The 21,437-nt window shown below is 42.5% G+C and overlaps 1 protein-coding gene across 1 annotated transcript in view; it reads left to right on the plus strand.

Annotated features, from left to right (window-relative positions):
- The window catches only part of CSMD3 (CUB and Sushi multiple domains 3), a 2,836,509-nt gene that overhangs the window by 2,631,238 nt on the left and 183,834 nt on the right, over positions 1–21,437 (plus strand). The window contains exon 58 of the mRNA XM_085605076.1: positions 18,315–18,491. Within this exon, the coding sequence (XP_085461202.1) occupies positions 18,315–18,491 (177 nt within the window). The remainder of the gene's footprint in view (positions 1–18,314; positions 18,492–21,437) is intronic.

Below are 21,437 nucleotides of genomic sequence, written 5' to 3' on the forward strand. Positions count from 1 at the left end.
TTGTAGGTAATTATGGACATACAACCCTCCTTGTCTCCTCATAAAAGATATAGTAAGATAAGGTTATGACATATGTTTACCAGTGTGACTTTTGAAACTTCTTGTATGTGAAGGGAATGGACCTTGTAGGGCTGTAACCTAAAGAATCCTCTCTTCCCCATTGGGGAAAGCCGAAATGTTAGAATTTGATCCTCTAGGGGTTGATATAGGTTAGCTTTGGGAGCGATTAAGAAAGATAAAGAGGAAATTTTAGTCCCAGCTCAATTTGCCAATTTACAAAATAGGAGAACAGCATTATGGGATTACTTTTATTGAAAGTCAGCTTTTAGGGAGATTACCTGGATCATGGGGCTCTAACAGCTAGCAGACGAATGGCACTTAGGGAATTCAGCCAATTGCCGCTTAGGGCATTTTATATTATTGGTGGTAACCATCATCAAGGCAAGGAGTTGGACTGAACTAAGAAAAGAAATGCCCTAGTTGGAAGTCTTCCCATCTGTTAAGCGAAGGGCTGACAAGTGAAGACTCCTGCTTTGCCCTGATTCGCAGCACCTGAAAATTATTTCTAGGGGCCACAGGAGCATCCTGCTAACCCACATTGAGAGGAGGGTTCAGAGTGTGACTGGTGGACCCTAGCGGCTGGCAAATCCCTTTTATATCACTGGGAAAGTTTAGAGGATCACAAGAAAAGAAACAACTGCTTTGCCGGGGAAGAAACCCAGCAATACAGATGGTGAATACACTTTTGACTATGAAGCTGATTCAAAGTGGGAAAATAAATTTTCTACACTCGAACCCATGACTAGTGACCGAGAAGCTTTCCTTGGATAATCCGGAAGTTTTGAAGTACTGGGAAAGAAGTTGCAGAACATTTTGAAAAAAGTTGGACTTACAACTAGTTCATCCTTGAAGAACCGGCTCAAGATGACAATTCTTCCTGACAAAGAAACAACCTAGGTTTTCCATAAGATTTGAGGCTTCACTCGGATCATGGATTCAAGCTGCTTTATCTTGTAATATCGTGCCTGGCCTCAGCATCCAACATCATAGATGGGCTGTGGCATTCACAACCGTTCCAACATCTTAAGGTGAACAGCAAGCACAGCAAGAACTCTGCCGGGGTCCAGTCATTGTGTTAAGTTAAAGGGATTACCACTGAGTCATTTACAACAGCCAGCAATGGACAGTGCAAGGTGGTACAATAATTCCTCCTTCCTCACACTCCTCAAAGTTCCGAATGAGGAATTCTTCCTATGATGGGCGTTTCTCGTGCAGTCTTCTCTTTTTCTGATCCGCTGGTGGCAGATGAATCTGCTTTTCATGGGATATTGTGCATTTCGCATGTCCCTGCTGCCAAGATTCACTCCTGTGACCCACAGATCGCCAGATCACCCAGTGGAGCGTAATCGTGCAGCGCCATCTTATGCATCCTACTCTTCTCCGATTTATTGTACAGGAGAAGGGTGATGTTCTATCTGTGATTGTGGATTTGTCTTTCTAAACCTGAGCTCTATACTTTGCTCAATTTATCTCTCTATTAGTGATGCACTTGAGGCAAGGCTATTATGATTAAATGAATCTGTCAAATTCATTTGTAAACTAGACATGATATATTAATCTGAAAACAGCACTGAACCAGTCATTTATGAGCGATCATATGTTATTTCAATCAGTGTTGTCTCACAAATAGAAAACAATTCCCAGTTGCGCCCCTCCCACAGGAAATCAGCTTCTATGGTGCACAACTTTAAAAGTTTTCGCTCCTTTTAATCATGTAATCTATATTTTCCATTCTCAGATAATAATCTGTTTTATGACAAGACTGCTTATTCCACCGACTACTGGTGAATCTATGTTGATTCATCAACAGACAACATCCCCTCTAGGGAAATACTTTATATTGGTTCCAAAGCTTTTGAAATCATAGCACATTAAGGAGTTTTTCAAATTCTTTAATCAAACACAACCTGTGTCTACGTCCCATGCAGTTCATGTACATTTGGAGACGGTGGTGATAAAATACACCTTGGGTGGAAGCACCGCCACGTCCCAGTCTGTCTGCTCACTTCAAAGCATTTTTACTTGTTTGTTTTCAGATGCATGACACAGTAAATGTTACAATCCAAAACAAAAAGTTAAGTAGGGTACTGATAAAGTGCTTAAATAATAACCCCAGCATGGGATAGAGTTGGCACAGGCAACACCACAAGTGCAACCGTGTGTTTTGACACCTTCCGCATCTTTGCAGACCATGGCATATAGATCACCAGTACACCTTTCAAAAAGCTTAGACATGTAGCCACCTAGCATTGATTAGCCAGAACTTCCAATTAGCCATCTAGCCTGTGAGTTTCTAACGGTGGTGCATAGTAGGGCAGTATTTTTTACCTAAGCATTGCCAGGGTCAGATGGGACAGAAAATTGGCGCTGACACCAAAATAGAAGGGACCCACATTAGTGAATCAGTGGAGCAACAGGCATGGACATCCATTGTTTGTGTCCCACAGCACTATTTTTATAGGAGTCATCACAGGTGCCTGTGTGACCCCTTCTGTAATACCAATAATGAGAGTGTGCATATACCATCCGTGCTATCTCAAGCGGTCGTTTCCTCACTTGTATGAGTGTGTGCCCTCATGTGAATGATGGAAGCACTCTTGTCTTTGCGCCTGTGCTGTATTATGGACGGAGAGGCAAAGAGGCCATCAAAACGTGCACTGATTGTGCACCACAATTATTTGTGCACACCAACTTCTGGTAGACAGTCAGTGCACCTCCTTAGGTAAGCTCTATGGGGGGGGGGGTAAAAGGGTTTCATGGATCCCCAAATATCCCTCTTTATGCAGGTGCAGTCACTCACTGCACCAGAATCTCTTTCTCTCCCTTTTAAGTGCAGGCTGGTGCTGCTTTCACAGTGAAGGATGCATCGGCTATGCTTTGTCTGTCACTAATGACCTGCCCCCAGGGCAACACATAATCATTATAGAGCACTATTCCTGTTTGTACCCTAATCACCAATTTTAAGTGCCCCGCTGTGCATACAGGTATAGTGCAGCATATTTTTAATACAACCCCAGATGCCCCCCCAAAAAAATTTGGCCTACGTTTGCAAATCGCTGTGGTTTTGAACTTGTAAAGACACACTGTATAAGTGTTTTCAAGGTATGGGAGACTGCATGCATTTGTGCTTGCTGCAGGCAATGTTTGCAGTATTATCAGAGAAACCAACAGTAAAAACCACCCTCCAGACCATAAAACAGGACCTGTCATACCAGTTCTTTCAGGACAACAGACTACCCTTAAGGCCAGACTGACCCTGAGTGTTGCCAACACCATTGGCTTTACTTGTGGTTGGAGTGACAGTGTTAAGGCTTAACACTACGAAAAGGTCAGAGGAACACAGAGAAGGACATGCCAGATGCACCCCTTTTAGAGATAAAGAACCTTGTATCTGCAGACATAGGTAGACATCTTATATTCAAAAATCTTTGAAGAGGTATTGCAACAAAGTCAAAAGTGAAAATAGGCGTAATTGGGAAAAGCATAGACAAGTAGGAGCGTTGATGCTCTGAGTACTAAATTTATCATGCAGGCAAAAAAGTGCAGAATTAAGTTGCCTTTTTGTTCTTGTTAGGAATGTTGTAACAAGGGTCTGGCTCTAAATGTTGGCAACTGACGTGGTGAACAATTAGGTCACTTGAGAAAAGTGACTTCTCCACCTGAATGATTTTCTGGAGCTCAATTCAGTCAAGAATGAATTAGTCACAAACGGAGTCAGAAAGAGTCCCACATCCTCAGATAACACCAGTGGTTTCGAATAGTGACAACATTTTAGAGTGGACTGAACACTAGTTATTGCATGCCTTACTGGAGGTTACAAAATCCTTTGACCCACAGAGCCGCCTCTCAAAGTCAGTCCGCTCAACAATGGTCATTTGGAGGGAGCGTTGATTTCAAGAAAGCTGAATGCTTTTCAATTCACTTAGTAACGGCCCTCAGTGAGCAATCGGGAGAAAATGAGTCTCTCAATGCAGACTCTGTTAAGATCCTAGTCAGCTGGCACATTGGGTTTGCAGTGGTTCCTCTCTGTTGGGTTAGCTTCACTCCAGCAATGTGGCACCTGCATCACACTGTTCTTAGATAGATTTACTCTGGAAGATGATATTTATATAGGGTGCAAAAAAGTCAAATGGAGGGAAGAAAATTGTGAAGATAGATATGTATTGAACAATCTTCATGGCCTTCTCTTGAAAGAAAATGTCACTCTGCTTACTGTTATTTTTACTGTTGCTGTCATCATATGTATTGCTTAAACTGTTAAACTGTTGAACAGCAAGGCAGGGCAGTGACTCTATTGTACAATGGAGAGAAAAATTACCAAGACCCCACTGAAACTCTTGTGTAGCTTCAATGAGTGTCATTGAAGGAAGACTTTTAATTTTAATGTTGAAAAAGTAAACCAGCCAGTGTATGCTGACAATGTATTTGAACTTGAAACAAATTCAGAGGAAATATTTTGTGTTCATTAAAAGTATGTGTGAGAAATTAGGTTACTGGTTGACTGCGGTGTGAGCCCTGGTAGCAGCAACACCAATCCCTGACAGGGTAAGGCCCAAGCAAACCCCAAATTAACCTGCGCTCAACTCCCTGGTAGCTCGGCACAAAGCAGTGCAGTCATAACTTAGAGGCAATGTATAAAGTATTTTTGCAACACTTCAAACTACAAAACAGTGACAACACCATACAAAAAGATCCCACACCAAGATAGAACAAATTGAGCTGAATTTAATAAATACAAACAGACCAAAATGACAGCAATCCAATCAGTAGAGCCAGAGTTATGAATGTTTAAATAATAAAGTGTAAAATAGTGCCTAAAAGCATAAAGCACCAATCGCAGCTATCTTTTCCTGCTGGACTGGGTCGAAGTCAAAAGTTCAGGCTGATCGCGATGGAGTATGAGCTGGATACAGTCCCAGATTAGTCCGGCTGAAGTTTTACCTTCTCAAGTTTTGAAACAAGAGACCCTTTCACATTGGAGAGGGTTGTGAGGCGTGAGGAGAGCATCGCAAGAGGCTGTCGGCATGGTGTAAAGATCGGGCTGGGCATCATGAACGAGTCGGCTGGAGCTTCGCATTATCAATCCATTGTCAATCCACCATGAGCAGTCAGTGCTGCAGTGTGAAGAGACAGGTTGGCGGTGGCTTGCACTGATTTTCGGTGCGAGCGGCAAGGTCTCGGTGTGGATGGACTTGTTAATCGCGTAGAGCCCAAAAGCTTGATCCAAGAGCCCTTGAGCAACACCAAGTGTCCAGGACCTGAGAGGCACCACTTGGGGGTCAGGAACTTGCTACAGCTGGGTCCAGGAGCTGTTTGAGGAGCCTTTCATGTCTTGCAGGCTCTGATCAGGAGGCCAGCAGACTAGTCCTTGGAGTCACTCTGGGGTCCTGGGTTCAAGATGAAGTTGCAGTTCCAGTTCTTCTTCACCAGGCAAGAGGTCAGCACAGCAGGGCAGCAGTTACTTCAGAACAGCAGAACAGCAGAGTGGCGGTACTTGTAGCAGCACAGCCATCCTTCTTTTTGGCAGAGTATTCATAGGTCCAGGAATGTACTGAAGTGGTGGTGTCTGAAGTCCAATATTTGTACACAGTTGTGACTTTGAAGTGAGGAGAAGCTTCTAGAGGCATGCCTTTTAAGTAAACAGAAGCCTCATCTTCTGCCTTCCTGACACTGGCTTCATACTAACTACCGGGGGAATGCAGATCTTTGTGTGGGGAGAGGACACAGCCTATTTAAGTGTAAGTGCTGTTGGACTGAGCTCCTCCCACCCTTCCTGCCATTGATGGCCCATCCAGTCACACCTGAGCTTTACTTTGTGTGTGGCTGTCTAGGAGGAATAAGCAAAGCCCAACTGTCAGCTACACAAAGACATGTGAACCAGGGACATTCTTCAGGCACCTGTGGTAAATAAAATTCCTTTACCTGGACTTAATTTGATACAGAAACATAATAAAATAGCTCAGTAAAATGAGAGGCAGAATCCGTGGTATCAGAGGTTCGGAATGGGCTTTATTCCAATGAACGATTATAATCGGTTGCTCCAAGTTCCATCACCACGGAGGTTCAGGAAGTGAAGTACATACATTATTGACATGAAATGACTTTTATAGATCATACATTACAATGAAGCGAATGCAGTAGGCGTAACAATTGATAAGGAAAATGACGATTTATCTGCGTAACCAAAAAATGGGTGTAATAAGGAGTAAAAAGGAACATAATTGGTTATGATGTCACATATAGGTGGATCTATAAGATAATACTTGGCATAGATGCGCGCGCAGCAGCATGACGTGTAATTGACGTGCGACTAGGGGGTGAAGGAGACTTGACATTTAGCTCTACATGTGGAGACAAGAAGTCTGGGGGGTCAAGTCAACCTAATCCCAAATCATATCTAACATCCTATGTTTAAAGAACTATGTTATCCACGAAAGAAGGACTCTCGAACAGAATCTATTCTATACTGACTGTGCGTGCGTGTACAAGCGTCTAAGTGTCTACACTAAATGCGAGGGCAGGAATCTTCCATAGTAACAGGACTATGAATTACTTGCATAAAGACAGAGAAGCCGGGCCTTTTGCTCGGTAGCTGGAAGAATGTTTACTTAAACTACTAGGCAGGAATGCATCGGCTGAGGGGGAAGCAGATAATTCGAAGGTGAAATACAGTTCTTGGCAGAGAATAGGCTGATGTCAGGCTTCGTGAGCCGCGCAGAGAATGAGACAAAGTTCATGGTCACAGATGCAGGCTCAGACTGGAGCTTTCAGAGGCAGAAGGCAAGAAGAGTTTGATGACAGAATCAGGGCCTACTTGCCTGGACTGTAAAATGGCATAACTGATTCATATAAAGCCGGTGGCCTTTCATATTTAGGAATGGAATATCCGGCCTATTCATGGCGGATCTGACAGAGGACATGTTGACGGTGGACGCACATGTATTTGCGTCTTCATAACTGGAACTGGAGGAAACATACATGTACTTGTAACATGCACATAGAACCGTTGGGGTCCAAGATAGGGGACATAACTGACCAGAAAAATCCATATTTCCACATTCCCTCCTTGTCCCCTACTTGCCCGTCAAGAGATATCAATCTTCATTAATCCATTGATCTGTTCATATAGCATCATTTGTTCTTCTTTCTTCTTCCGTGACGAATGAAATCTTGGTGGTGGAATACACGATGTGGCACACAGGCCACAGATCGCTGGTCCACATTGTAGACATAGACAGCAACTGAATAGTATGAGAAGGCCAATACCTAGGAAAGATAGGACCTTCCATCCAAAGGTAGATAATACACTCCAAAACCAACCGGACCAAGTCCAAGTGCCTGGGTTCTGGTGTATCTGGCTTACAATCTTATGAAGGCGAGTTATGGCTTTATATACTGATGGCGAATTTTCTGGTATGAATACGCAGCAGCTTGATCCGATGACCCTACAAGCTCCGCCCCTATCAGCCAGGATGACGTCAAGGACAAGACGATTTTGAAGCACAACAATCCGCATAGCAGACTGCTCTTCTGTTAAATTGCCTAAGGCGGAAATAGTTTCATTCACTACTGCTTCAAGGGTTCTAGTTAATCTACGTATCAGTTTACTATTAGTAACAGTACCTATATAAGGAAAGATGCCTTTATTGAAATCTGTGTATTTTTCCCATGCTGTTTCAGTGTAATCGACAATTGGGAGATCTCTCCGCTCTCTGTTGTGTACTAAATGAATATTTCTGTAATAATCAGGAGGAGCTAGGAAAACAGGTGGCAAAAGGAATGCAATGTAGCAGGTACCATCCCAATCTAGAGGTAGACGCATATATGCAGTCTGACCACATATAAAGTAGGAGTGGCGATAAGCTCTAAATGAAGATTTGCCTTGATCACTGAATTCTACTATAGTAGTGCATTTACTATGGCCCATATGTATGGATACAACCTTTCTTACACACAATTCACCCTTCGCTGGGAATACTGAAATGGTGGGTAAGACTAGTTCAGCTTCGGATACGACATTTAGAATCATGAGATTAGGTGTAAAATTACCTAATCCATATACTTCATTTTCTAGATCAGTTCCTGTTCTTTTGGGGCGACCCTCCTTGTCAGGGTAGCAGACCTTGAGTAAAACTAGGTTCAGGTTTCCCCATACCCAATGATCTTGGTAAACTGCTGTGCCTGAGTCTATGGAATTGATTAAACTAAACCATGCTCCACAGGAGCCATTATGTGTAAATGGGTGTGGAAAGAATGGCAGGACTCCTTCATAATTCTGATAGGGAGGGAGCCGACCACACACCCAACAATTGGTGGCATTACTAGTCTGATGGGAATGATGTAACATACTAATGAAAGTGTTATTGCGCAGCGCAAGTCTATAAGACAATTCATGCGGCGGTAGGTCACTAAAAGAATGTTCTGCGGTAACATTGTAAACGTTTCTGGCAATAGGGTAATATATGTACAACAATATACTTGCAGTAATTATTAAAAGACTTAAGGAAAACAAGATTATTAATGTCACTATGCAATGGCTACGCAGTGATTTACAATACGCCTGTCGTTTCAACATTTTCCGCGACTGTCCATGATTCAGGTCTAGAGGATACATGTCAGAGACAAATTCAACCGCTTCACCTTGGAGAGGACTTAAACAATCAAATTGTCTGACGTTCTAGGCCTCAATTTTACTTTATAGAGTTCGGTTTTAGTCTTTTCAACCAAAGGAAGTTTTGAATCAGTCTGTGAGGGAGTGCAGGGCACAATGTCTATATCCGAGGATAGTCCATGAAATTTCTTGATATGACTTGAATGAATCCAGCCCTTGCGGCCCTCGATCTTCACGGCTGTCCTTGTAGTGAGCAGAACCAACTTGGGTGTCTTCCACCTGGGCTCCAGCTGAGTCTTTCGGTCGAAATTTCTCACAAATACGAGATCACCCGGAACTACGTCATGGGGTTTCACCTCAGTGTTGTCGGGAAAGGCTGCAGCTACCTGTGAACGACAAGATTGTAGTGCAGACATCAAGGAAGCCAAGTAATCTGTCAGCATATTACAGTCAACATCAGTTATTTTGCGTGGTACAGGCGTCCCCCACATATTTGGTGGTCTGCCGAAGATCACCTCATACGGGGATAGCCCTGTTCGAGAGTGTGCTACCATTCTCATGTAAAAGAGTGCAACTGGTAACGCTACTATCCAGTCGACACCTTTTTCTCGGCATATTTTGGACAATCTGATTTTCAGGATCTGATTATGTCTTTCTACGAGACCTGCTGCCTCGGGGTGTCGGACACAGTGGAATTTCCACTGATATCCTAACAGAAGTGAAACATGTTTCATTAATTCGGATGAGAACGGCTGGCCGTTATCTGAGTAGACAACACGTGGTAAACCGTATCGTGGGAAGAATTCTCGAACCAACTGTTTGGCAGTAGTCGGGGCAGTGTAATCTGAAACCGGGTATGCCTCCGTCCAACGGGACAGAGCGCAGACAACTACGAGAACATATTTGAATCCTCGACATCGTTCCATCTGGATATAATCCATCTGGAGGACTTCAAAAGGGTGATCAGGAGGATGAAATCCACCCTGTTCTACGGGAACGCTTTTTCCTGGGTTGAACTGGCAACAGATCATACAGGTACGGACTTTTTGTTTGGCTGCTGCTCGTAAATGTTTATTGAACCAAATGTGTTGAATGCTGTCTAGCATAGCTTTTTCTCCTAGATGTGCTGGACTATGTATAGTGTTAATTATAACTTGGACCATTGAATCAGGAAGGAACCATACAGACTTTTCCTTCATCATCCATCCTTGGTCCGTTTGGATCCCTCCTAATTCAGTCCATTTCTTTATTTCGTCTGGTGTAGCATGTGTCTGTATGTCAATTACGTCAAGAGTAGGATCTTTAACTGTCATACACTGTGTCGGTGTCGGGACTATTGTCTTTATCATGTCGGGGGTTTGAGTTTGAGCAGTCTGTTTAGCTGTTCTGTCGGCTAGATCATTGCCTTGGGAAATGATATCAGTAACCTTCGTATGAGCCTTACATTTCATAATAGCTATTGCAGTGGGTCGATGTATTGCATCTAATAAGGCATGAATGAGGGGTCCGTGCTGAATGTGGGGACCGTGGGAAGTTAAATAACCTCTCTCTCGCCACAGCACGCCGAAGTCATGTACAACTCCGAATGCATAACGTGAATCAGTGTATATGTTGACTTTTTTATTTGTGGCTTGAATACAGGCTTGTGTCAGAGCGATGAGCTCTGCGGCTTGAGCTGACAAAGTATTTATACGATTAGTTTCAATGACTTCAGTATCTGTTGTGACTGCGTAAGCGGCCACTAACTCTCCTGTACTTGTTCTCATACATGAACCATCTACATACAATGTCAGGTCTGAATCTGACAATGGGACATCGGTTAAGTCTTGTCTGGGTTTTGTCGTTATAGCAATAACTTCAATACAGTCATGAGCTAGTGGGTCTGTTCCGGTTACTGGCAAAAGTGTGGCAGGATTCAATGTGTTACAGCGTCTGATTTCTATATGTGGCTGAAACAATGTAAGCTCGTATCCTGTAAGTCGCGCTATAGTCAAGTGTTGTGTTTGCGTTCTATTTACAAGAACCTCTACTGCGTGTGGTACTTGAACTGTCAATGGATGTCCTAACACTATGGCATCGCTTTGTCTGATTGCTAAAGCTGTCGCTGCTACTGATTTCAGGCATGCAGGCAAAGCCTGAGCTACGGGATCTAATGTACTAGAAAAATAAGCACATGGTTTGTGTGCTCCTGCTTGTTCCTGTGTGAGTACTGACAAAGCAGTACCTTCGCGTTCTGTTACAAAGAGTGTAAACTGTTTTCTGTAACATGGTGTTGCTAAAACAGGTGCTTGACATAAAGCTTTCTTTAAGCTTTCAAAAGCTTGTGTATGTTCCTGAGTCCAAGGGAGAACAGTCGATGTGGCTGCCTCCTGTGTTGTCAACTGAATGAGTGGTTTTGCTAGAAATGCATACTGAGGGATCCACTGCCTACAATATGAAGTGAGGCCTATGAAAGCCCGCACCTCCTTTTGTGTCTTGGGTGTTGGCATGTTAGCTATTAACTGAATGCGGTCCGGTGTAAGCTGCCTTCCCTCCTTGGACAGCGAGTGTCCAAGATAAACAACTCGCTGGACACAGAATTGCAGCTTAGAAGGGGACACCTTGTGCCCCTTTTCGGTTAGAAATTTTAAAACTGTCAGTGATGCTTTTTCACATTCCGGTTCGCTTCTTGCGGTGATCAGCAGATCATCGACGTATTGAAGCAGAGCAGTGTTAACTGGCATGTGGATACTATCTAGTTCTCGTTTCAGTGCTTGGCTATAGATGCTGGGGCTTTCTGTAAATCCTTGAGGTGCGCGTGAGAATTTAAAGCTACGTCCATTTAAACTAAATCCGAACAAATATTGGCTCTCCGGATCTATTGGGACGCTGAAAAAAGCATTCTTGAGATCAATTACAGTAAAGAATGTTGCTTCGGAATCAATGGCTGTCAGTAATGACGAGATATCTGGGACCACAGGGAATTGTGGCACAATGCACTTGTTTAATTCGCGCAGATCAATAACCAATCGATATACTGGCGGGGCCTTTGGATCTGTTCGTTTAAGAATCGGAATTATCGGTGAATTACATACATTGGAGTCTGTTTCCACAACTACTCCTTGGGCAATGAGCTCGTCAATGATTTGTAGTAAAGCCACTACAGCATCTGGTGGTAACTTGTATTGTCGCATTCGTGGTAGCACCACTCCTGCCTTTAATGTGACTCGATATGGTGTAATATTCATGCAACCAACATCAGTAGGGCCTTGTGCCCATAGATGTGTAGGTAAAGTCTGCAGTCGGGGATCCATGTCTCTAGACACATAGTGACCTTTAAAATCACGTAAAAACAACCTTACACCTTCCGGAGAACAACATATTATGGCTCCTAGAGCTTTCAGTGTTTTTATTCCTAGCAAGTTTTCTGGACATGATTTAGTAAGCAATAAATCTGTAGTTCGGGTCAAAGGTCCTATCGTAAGTGGCAGAGGTTGTGACACTTCATTAACAATAGGTTTTCCTGAAAAACCAAGGGAAATATTCTGTGAGCCTGAGAGGGGTGCCCCTGGAACTTCACTACGTTTTATAGTTGTTCGACTTGCCCCTGTATCGAGTAAAAATTTTCTGTCTTGGCCTAATAATTCACTATGTACATAAGGTCCTTCTTGATCTACAGGGATCTCGATAAGGGGTAAGTCAACTTCCCTCTCTAGGCTTGTTCATGCGTATCGTTGATAATCAGGATAGTCGTACTGTGCGGTCTGGTACAGTTGTCGTGTCGTGGTTTGTGTGGCAGCAGCAGGCAGCGCTGGTGCAGCCGGCACAAACTGTATAGACTGTGGTGGAGCCGGCATGGCCTGTGCATGCTGCGGAGCTCCTTGTTCATTCTGATCCTGTCTAGGTGGCCGTGGTCTTTCTTGTGTTTTACCTATGCTGATATTATGTTTCAAAACTGGACAATCGTGTACGTAATGACCTGGCTTTTTACAATAATTGCATGTCCCTTTTACAGGTCCTGCTGAATCACCGGAATGTGTCATACCCTTCTTATGTCCTTAAGCTGGAACTGTCTGAGAAACTAGCATTTTCATTTTTGTGTCTTTCATGCGTCTGTGTTCATGTTCTTGTTCCTCTCTAATTCTGTTGTGATGGTACTGTAACATTTGTAACATTTGTGATGGAGTGTTACCTTGCCAGGTACTCTCGAATTTTAATACTCTATTCTTTACTTGGGGCAGGGCATTTTCTACTAATTTTGTTACAAACAGATGTGGGTATGATTCGCTACTTGCTTTGATGCCACTATTTATACCAAAACATTTTTCAAATCGGGCATAGTAATCACTAGTGTCTTCATCTTGCTTCTGTTTACAGGCTGAAATTGTACCCCAATCTTCCTTTTTCGTAGTTAATAAACGTGGCAGTACCTGTACTAATAAACCTGGTAGTGCTTTAGTTTTATCCCCCAGTCCTGCTCCTGCAGTTCGGGCCTTTTCTTCCGCTTCTAACACTGACCATTCTATCTTTTGGTCTCCTACCTCCCACTCTTTTTCCTTGAGTTTCTCATAAATACCAGCAGGCATCAATACCTTTAATATTGTCATAATGTCGGGATAGGTATACTCTCCCATGAGTAACATGTCTTTAATTTCTCGGTGAAAACCCGCTGGATCTTTGTCATGACTGGGTACCACTTTCTTCATTTGTAACAATTCTATTTTCGATATGGGCGTATATACAAATACGCGCTTGAACTCGTTGTCCTCGCCCTTTATTGGGTGCACTTCTCGTAAGGGATTCTGTCTATCCATGTGATACGTGGTTCTTTCCTTGATGGGCAATGAGACACGGTCTGAACATACAAAAAGAATGTACTGCTTTCTTGATTCTAGAATTTCTTTAATTAATTTAGTACCTGAACCTCTCCATCTATTCATGAGCAATTCAGTCAATATGTCAGGCAAGGGACCAGGGTCCGAATGCTGACTCTGATATAGTATGAGGAGTTGTTGAATCATATAAATCCCAACTAACCTCTGTTCATCTGGGGTGAGATTCAAAAATGTGCGTACTACTGTATCATCACTATATTTTCCGGGACTGTCCACCCAATGGACAGCTGCCCTGGCTAAATCTTGTTCATCCATAGAATCGAGAAAATGATAACCCCTTCGTTCTCGGAGTAGTTTGTCGGCGGTTTGGAACGAATGCTCGTTAGACCTTATATTAATTATAGGTATTTGGAAATTCCTGTTATTATCTGGACATATCGGACGTATCGGGTCAATAAGACATCTATTACTATTACAAGATCTTCCTCTTCCTACATAGGCTATGGTGTCTGACTGTCCTGTGGGCAGTCCTGACCCTTCTTCCTCGCTTTGTTCGAACTCGTCTACCTCTAATCTCTCTTCGTGTAGGCGTTCTATTTCCTTACGGATCTTTCGGCACATGGCTATTATACAATTTTGCTTATCATGTCTCCCTTCTGATATATTCTGGCTCCATCTGGTAAGAATTTGCATTGCTTCCGGGTCTACCCCCGGTCGGTCTTTATTTCTGATCACGCAATTTATGAGGAAACGTAACAGTTCCCCCTGTATCTCTACTTTCTGGTATTCCATAGCTCTGTTAATACATTCTGGATCTCGCCCTGTTTGGACAAAATGATATATTTTATCTAGATGCGCAGTCATTCCTGGTAACTTCCCTAAATACACTGCGGCTCGTCTGATACGCAATGATGCCAGGGTCATTTCGTCCTCTTTACCGGGCACAGGGTCATATCTACAATCTATAAGAAGTTCCTTAAGCGTACGGGCACTTATGAGTTTGGGTGTACGTGAATGTGCTGACTTTTGAAAAGTAAGTTTATTTATTCTGGGTGGCGTAGAAAAAATATTGGTAGCACCTCCCGTGGCCCCATCTGGGGTGTCGGGTGTGAAAGGATTCGTCGAACGTGACACAGCAACTACAGGTGTGGACACAGCTATAGAAGTAGCTGTAGGAGCGGATGCAGAAACAGATGTGCTTGCCGGAACTTGTGACTCGATTTGTTGCTGTAGGGATACGGGTACTGGATCTTGGCGTTGGATCTCCCTGGTATGCGGTCTATGTGGGGCGGAATTAGCATACTCGGGAGCTGCGTCATCTAAATATGAGGAAAGAAAAACATCTTCTGCGGTTCTAGGATGCCCCTTAGGATGTACCTTTATTGGAAATAATGGGGGCGGCAAATCTTTCGGTGTTTCTGGAGTAGCTTTAGGTAATCCTTCGGCCAGAAGGGGATACATACCATTCATAAGGGCATTTCTTTGTCTGTCTACTTGTTCTGATTTCACTCGGATACCTTCCTCAATTAATAGATTTTCTCGAACTTTATTGGAATTCTCTTTACTCTTCTCCTCCTGTCTACGTGCTTTTTCTGTACGTCTATGAGATTCTTTACGCCATAACTCAACGGCATCTTTCTGTGACTGTCTGACTTTCCTTTTCCATAACTCTTCTTCTACTTTCATGATGCACTCTGCATCCCAGGTTCCCGCTGTGGGCCACCTCTGACTTTCTGGTAATTCCTTGGTGTAGTCTACCCATAAATCAAGAAATAATATAGCGTCTAAGCCATGTTTATGATACATGAAGTACCCTGGAGTGTCCCTAGGAGGAATAGGAACGGCTTCTTCGAGTACCCCTTTTCTTGTAGTGATCTGTCTTAGTTTCGAAAAGAACGGCATATTGAGAACTGACCTTATACTTGATTTTGACCAACTGACCTGATACTTGATTTTGAACAGACTTAATACAATAAACACGATAATGAAAAGTCATTCATACCACAATATGCAGAACGTACTTAAAACATTTAACATTTAACATTAAACCTTTAACTGAAACAACAATGATGATCGTCTGCATAACTAATCACCAAGCTTAATTCTTGACAATAACTAGATACTTCGGAATACTTGATATACTGCTAAACAGTACATATACACTGCTAAAACAGTGCAGACCGGATTTGTGTACCCAAACCCGTCTTGACCGGCACAACCTATGTGCACGTCAGAAATGCCTCCCCAGTAATGGTACTCACCGGGTAGCTTCGGAAACGGAAGGCCTCGGAAACCGGACTTGGACCAGACTGGACTCGACTCGACTCGTCGGAAACTGGACTCGACTTCGAACTGGTGGGTCTCTGTATACCTCGGATCTTGCTCTCTCAGCTAGGCTCTGGTCGGGATACTTCGCACTTCTCACCGCCTCGTCTGGGTGTTGATCGCAGCCTCAGTCGCCCCCGCTTGACCGGAGGGAGATACAGGAAATCCTGCTGGTACGCGTTATTGTCCGTCCAGCTGTGGCAGGAGACCGGGCCTGCAACTCACCGCCGGCGCGTGAGATGAGAAAGTGTCCCTGTTCGGGCGCCATTCATGTGGTAAATAAAATTCCTTTACCTGGACTTAATTTGATACAGAAACATAATAAAATAGCTCAGTAAAATGAAAGGCAGAATCCGTGGTATCAGAGGTTCGGAATGGGCTTTATTCCAATGAACGATTATAATCGGTTGCTCCAAGTTCCATCACCACGGAGGTTCAGGAAGTGAAGTACATACATTATTGACATGAAATGACTTTTATAGATCATACATTACAATGAAGCGAATGCAGTAGGCGTAACAATTGATAAGGAAAATGACGATTTATCTGCGTAACCAAAAAATGGGTGTAATAAGGAGTAAAAAGGAACATAATTGGTTATGATGTCACATATAGGTGGATCTATAAGATAATACTTGGCATAGATGCGCGCGCAGCAGCATGACGTGTAATTGACGTGCGACTAGGGGGTGAAGGAGACTTGACATTTAGCTCTACATGTGGAGACAAGAAGTCTGGGGGGTCAAGTCAACCTAATCCCAAATCATATCTAACATCCTATGTTTAAAGAACTATGTTATCCACGAAAGAAGGACTCTCGAACAGAATCTATTCTATACTGACTGTGCGTGCGTGTACAAGCGTCTAAGTGTCTACACTAAATGCGAGGGCAGGAATCTTCCATAGTAACAGGACTATGAATTACTTGCATAAAGACAGAGAAGCCGGGCCTTTTGCTCGGTAGCTGGAAGAATGTTTACTTAAACTACTAGGCAGGAATGCATCGGCTGAGGGGGAAGCAGATAATTCGAAGGTGAAATACAGTTCTTGGCAGAGAATAGGCTGATGTCAGGCTTCGTGAGCCGCGCAGAGAATGAGACAAAGTTCATGGTCACAGATGCAGGCTCAGACTGGAGCTTTCAGAGGCAGAAGGCAAGAAGAGTTTGATGACAGAATCAGGGCCTACTTGCCTGGACTGTAAAATGGCATAACTGATTCATATAAAGCCGGTGGCCTTTCATATTTAGGAATGGAATATCCGGCCTATTCATGGCGGATCTGACAGAGGACATGTTGACGGTGGACGCACATGTATTTGCGTCTTCATAACTGGAACTGGAGGAAACATACATGTACTTGTAACATGCACATAGAACCGTTGGGGTCCAAGATAGGGGACATAACTGACCAGAAAAATCCATATTTCCACACACCAAATGATTAAGGCAAGAAAATGGCCACTTTCTAAAAATGGCATTTTCAGAACTGCAGTTTAAAGTCCAACTTCACCATAAATTAGGATTTTAAATTGTGATTTCAGAGACACCAAACTTAATCTAGTAATCTACTCCCAATTGGAAATGAAACTTATAAAGGATAAGAAGGCAACTCCAATGTTATCATATGGGAGAAGTAGACTTTACAATAGCAAGAAACAAATGCAAGAGTGTTTTACTAACAGGACATGTAAAACTTAAAAGTACATGTCCTACTTTTTAAATACATTGCACTCTGCCCTCTGTGCTGTCCAGGGCCTACATTAGGGGTAACTTATATGTATTAAAAAGAAAGGTTTGGGCTTAGCAAAAGGTTTATTTTGCCAGGTCGAAATGGCAGCTGAAGACTTCACACACTGGCCCTGCAATGGCAGGCTTGAGACACGTTTAAAGTGCTATTTAAGTGGGTGGCACAATCAGTGCTACAGGCTCACAAGTAGCATTTAGTTTACAGGCCCTGGGCACATGTAATGCCACTTTACTAGGGACTTATACATAAAGTAAATATGCCAGTTAGGTATAAGCCAATGCAACATGCTTTGAGGAGAGAGCACAAATAACTTTAGCACTGGTTGGCAGTGGTCAAGTGCACAGACTCCTAAGGCCAACAAAAATGAATTCAGCAAAAAGCGGAGGGCAAAGGCAAGACGTTTGGGGATGACCCTGCATAAAGAGCCAAGTCCAACAGTACTTTAGTAGATATAGTCCCTGAGTCATCACTCAAGTCAGTGAAAGAAATATACATGTGAACATCATGTGAATACACAGATTGGACACGATTCACAAAGACTGTAGCATGAGTGAGAGTAAGTTACTCTTGTAGCACTTCTTGATTACTTCTGGAGTAGCACATCCGTTATTCTGTCTTTTTTCCTGGATTTCAGGAGTACTGCTAGAGTAAACCACACCAACAACATATTTTCACAATGTAGTGCTATTGCTGTCTTAAATCTGTGTGTTTGAATGTTCCTAGCACATTAATAATGCCTCATTCATTTCACCTTACAGCAGTTCAATGTGGTAATCCTGGCACACCAGCTAATGGCAAGGTATTTCGCCTTGAAGGCACAGCATTCTCCAGCTCTGTCGTTTATTCATGCATGGAAGGATATGTTCTTTCTGGATCATCTGTAAGGCAGTGCACTGCTAATGGAACATGGTCTGGGGCCTTACCGAACTGTACAAGTAAGTTTGAAAGCAACTCTATGTTTCAAATATTGTATGTTGAATATTCATGTCAGGCCCTCATAACCTATCCAAGACATTCTGATTTCAGTAATGGAAACTGCCAGACCTCAGTCCGCTCTTTATGTTATGAACGTCTTTACTTCTGTTTCCTTCTGCTGGAAAATGTTCCATTTACTTCTAAGAAAAAGGGTCTCAGTAGTGAAGATTACATTTTTTTTCTCAGTTGCATTATGTGAATGTGGCTTACTTTGGTCTTCCAGAAAAGCAGCTGAGAAAATCCAAGGTATTGAAAATGTAGCTGTCCTTTCAATTATGCGTCTTCTCAACTTTTATCTCATCTCTGAGGCGTGTGGAGCTTTACTCTGTATTCCCACCAATGAAAGAGTCTCAATTAGTTGTGCCTAATGCAACGGGCCATCCATTAAACTGTCCCTAAATTCCTGTCTGCCTTAATTGTGCCTTGCATGCTTGTATGCATGCGAAGATCAGCATCCCTCTCCTTAGTGCAGATATCTTGTTTTAAAATGATTCACTGCAGTGCTTCACTATTTTAATGGCTTTGGTACCTAATAGCTCTATTTAGACTATATTTTATCACCAAATGATTTAGTTACTAGGGTGATAGTTTGAAATGTAATAATAGAAGTGTCACCGTTATAGTCATCTTTGATGCACTTTATTAATGTTTTAATATGATGGTCGTTGCAATAACTGCACATTAGCACTTTAAAATGTAACTTGTGCAAGAAACGTACAATAGAATTTTTGATGTACTTTATCATTATTTTAATATGATGGTTGTTGTAATTATTGCACGGTAGCACTTTGAAATGCAATATGTGTAGTATTTTGCTGTAGAAATTATTGAAGTATTCATTTAGAGTATTTTTCCGTTATGTATAGGGAAATGATATGTTGTGCACGCTGTCACTTTAAAATGTAAAATGTGCAATAGTATGTTGTTCTAACTATCGATGTTCGGGGGTTGGATTTGATTTTATGGGTAAACCTTTAAATAGTATATATGATATAGATTTTATATCATTTGAGGGGAAGATGCTTTGATTGCATTGATTTCGTTATCAATTAATTCACTTTTTAACATTATGAGATATGAAGATGTTGTGATTGCAATGATTTTTTTATTAATCAAGCAATAAAGTTTATATATGTATGATTCACTGCAGTGACAAGTCCTTTAGAGTAATGTGCACCTGCGAACATCATCTTTCTCAAAGCACTTAAACTTCACCTTTTCCATTAATCTGATCTTTCTGTGCCTGTCTCTGTTTTTTTTTGGTAAGTTTTGGTTGCTGTATCTTGCAGTCTTTTGATATCTATTTATGTTTAGGGTTATCAGTTGTCTGTTTTCAGTGTCTTGATGCTATTTAGTGACCATGTAATTATAATTGTATATAAAAAATTTTAAAGCTCAACTTTACTTATATAAAAAAAATCCTGGAACTTATTTATATGGGCTAAGAGCATATTGCTGAGGTGTGTCCTTTTTAAAATGTAAAATGGCAGGTATTTTTAAGTTTGTGGATTTAAAGAGATAACATTCTGAGCTAAAGTGTAGAGGAAGTGTCTTACAGAGGGATGGACCAAGGACCTGGAGCAATCTCCCTCCCCATTTGAGAAGACTGAATTTTGGAACTGTAAAAGTAGGCTTGGCAGATGATCTCAGTTCCTGAGGAGAATACATTTTGGATTTAGCGGCAAAAAGAAAACAAATCATACTGTTGTATTCTTCATTGCAACGCTCTGAGTGTGATGGGTATGCCCAGACATGGGTCCCGTGGCCACTGTGCCACTGGATCCATGCTGCCCTCAATTCAAGAGGCCCAGGTGGGCCCAATTGGTTTTTAGGATGCTTTAGGTTCAGACAGGAACTGGCTTGGACCGTCTCTATTGGATCAGCACCAAGGCTGATTGACATATTACTGAGTCTAATCTGAGGTGGCATGGAGGGCAAAAAGTGATGGATTGGGATGCAGGCTAAATAATTACTTATGGCTGGGATGAATTCAAACATTTCTTCCATAAATTATTCATATTCCTCAATGTAAAAGTAGATGTAGTGGATCTCAACTGCTTTGGAGGCTATTAGCTAAATGTGTTGGCACAAAAGGAGGAAATTATGCCAGAAAATATTTTGTGCATTTCACAAGCTGCTTTAAACGATTACATATAACAGTCTTCACTGCTAAGAGGCATTTGCTACTATTACTTTGTGGGCGATGAAGAGAATAGGAATTCTTCTTAATTGTTTACGGGAAAAGGACAGGAGTTAGTGACTGCTGATATCTCGGTCTCCAAAGAAAGCTTAGTGTTAATCACGATGCCAGGAATATGGACTGAATCAACTGGTGCAGGGCATTGGCAAACTGTGGAAAACAATAAAATAGGGTTCCAACTATTTATCTTATGGAAGAGCAGAAGTATTTCAATGTTGCCGTGGTTGAGTTTAAAGAAATCGTTTTTCATCCGGTTTTGGCAGTAACGTAACAAAACTTGAGGCCCCCCCCCCCCCGCAAAGGACATGCTGGCTCCCCAGCCCTCCAGAGACCGTCAGAAACTCTCTGGCCAGGTTGCTCTGCTGAGGGGGGCCTGCACTGCATGGACTGCAGGGGCCCTTGTTACACCACTGAGTTTTGGATGGTTTCAGGTGTGAAAGAAATATCTAAGGTATTTATGGCAGTGCCGTAACAATAGTTTAAGGGGCCCCCCTGCAATGTGCACGGAGTGGCCCTGCTCAAGATTTAATCCGGAGCACTCAGACCTGAGTACTGTGCTGAAGAGGTCCCCTGCAGCTGGGTCCCACCCGCACCGCGGGGAATGCGGGGGCCTGTATTTTTCCCCTGATTTACGGAAGGATTGGAGGAGAGAACCCAAATACGTTTTTGTCGTCAGGATAAAAGTAAGATTTTTATTGATACTTCT

This window comes from Triturus cristatus, chromosome 5_1, assembly GCF_964204655.1.
Source record: "Triturus cristatus chromosome 5_1, aTriCri1.1, whole genome shotgun sequence".
Classification (NCBI taxonomy): Eukaryota; Metazoa; Chordata; class Amphibia; order Caudata; family Salamandridae; genus Triturus; species Triturus cristatus.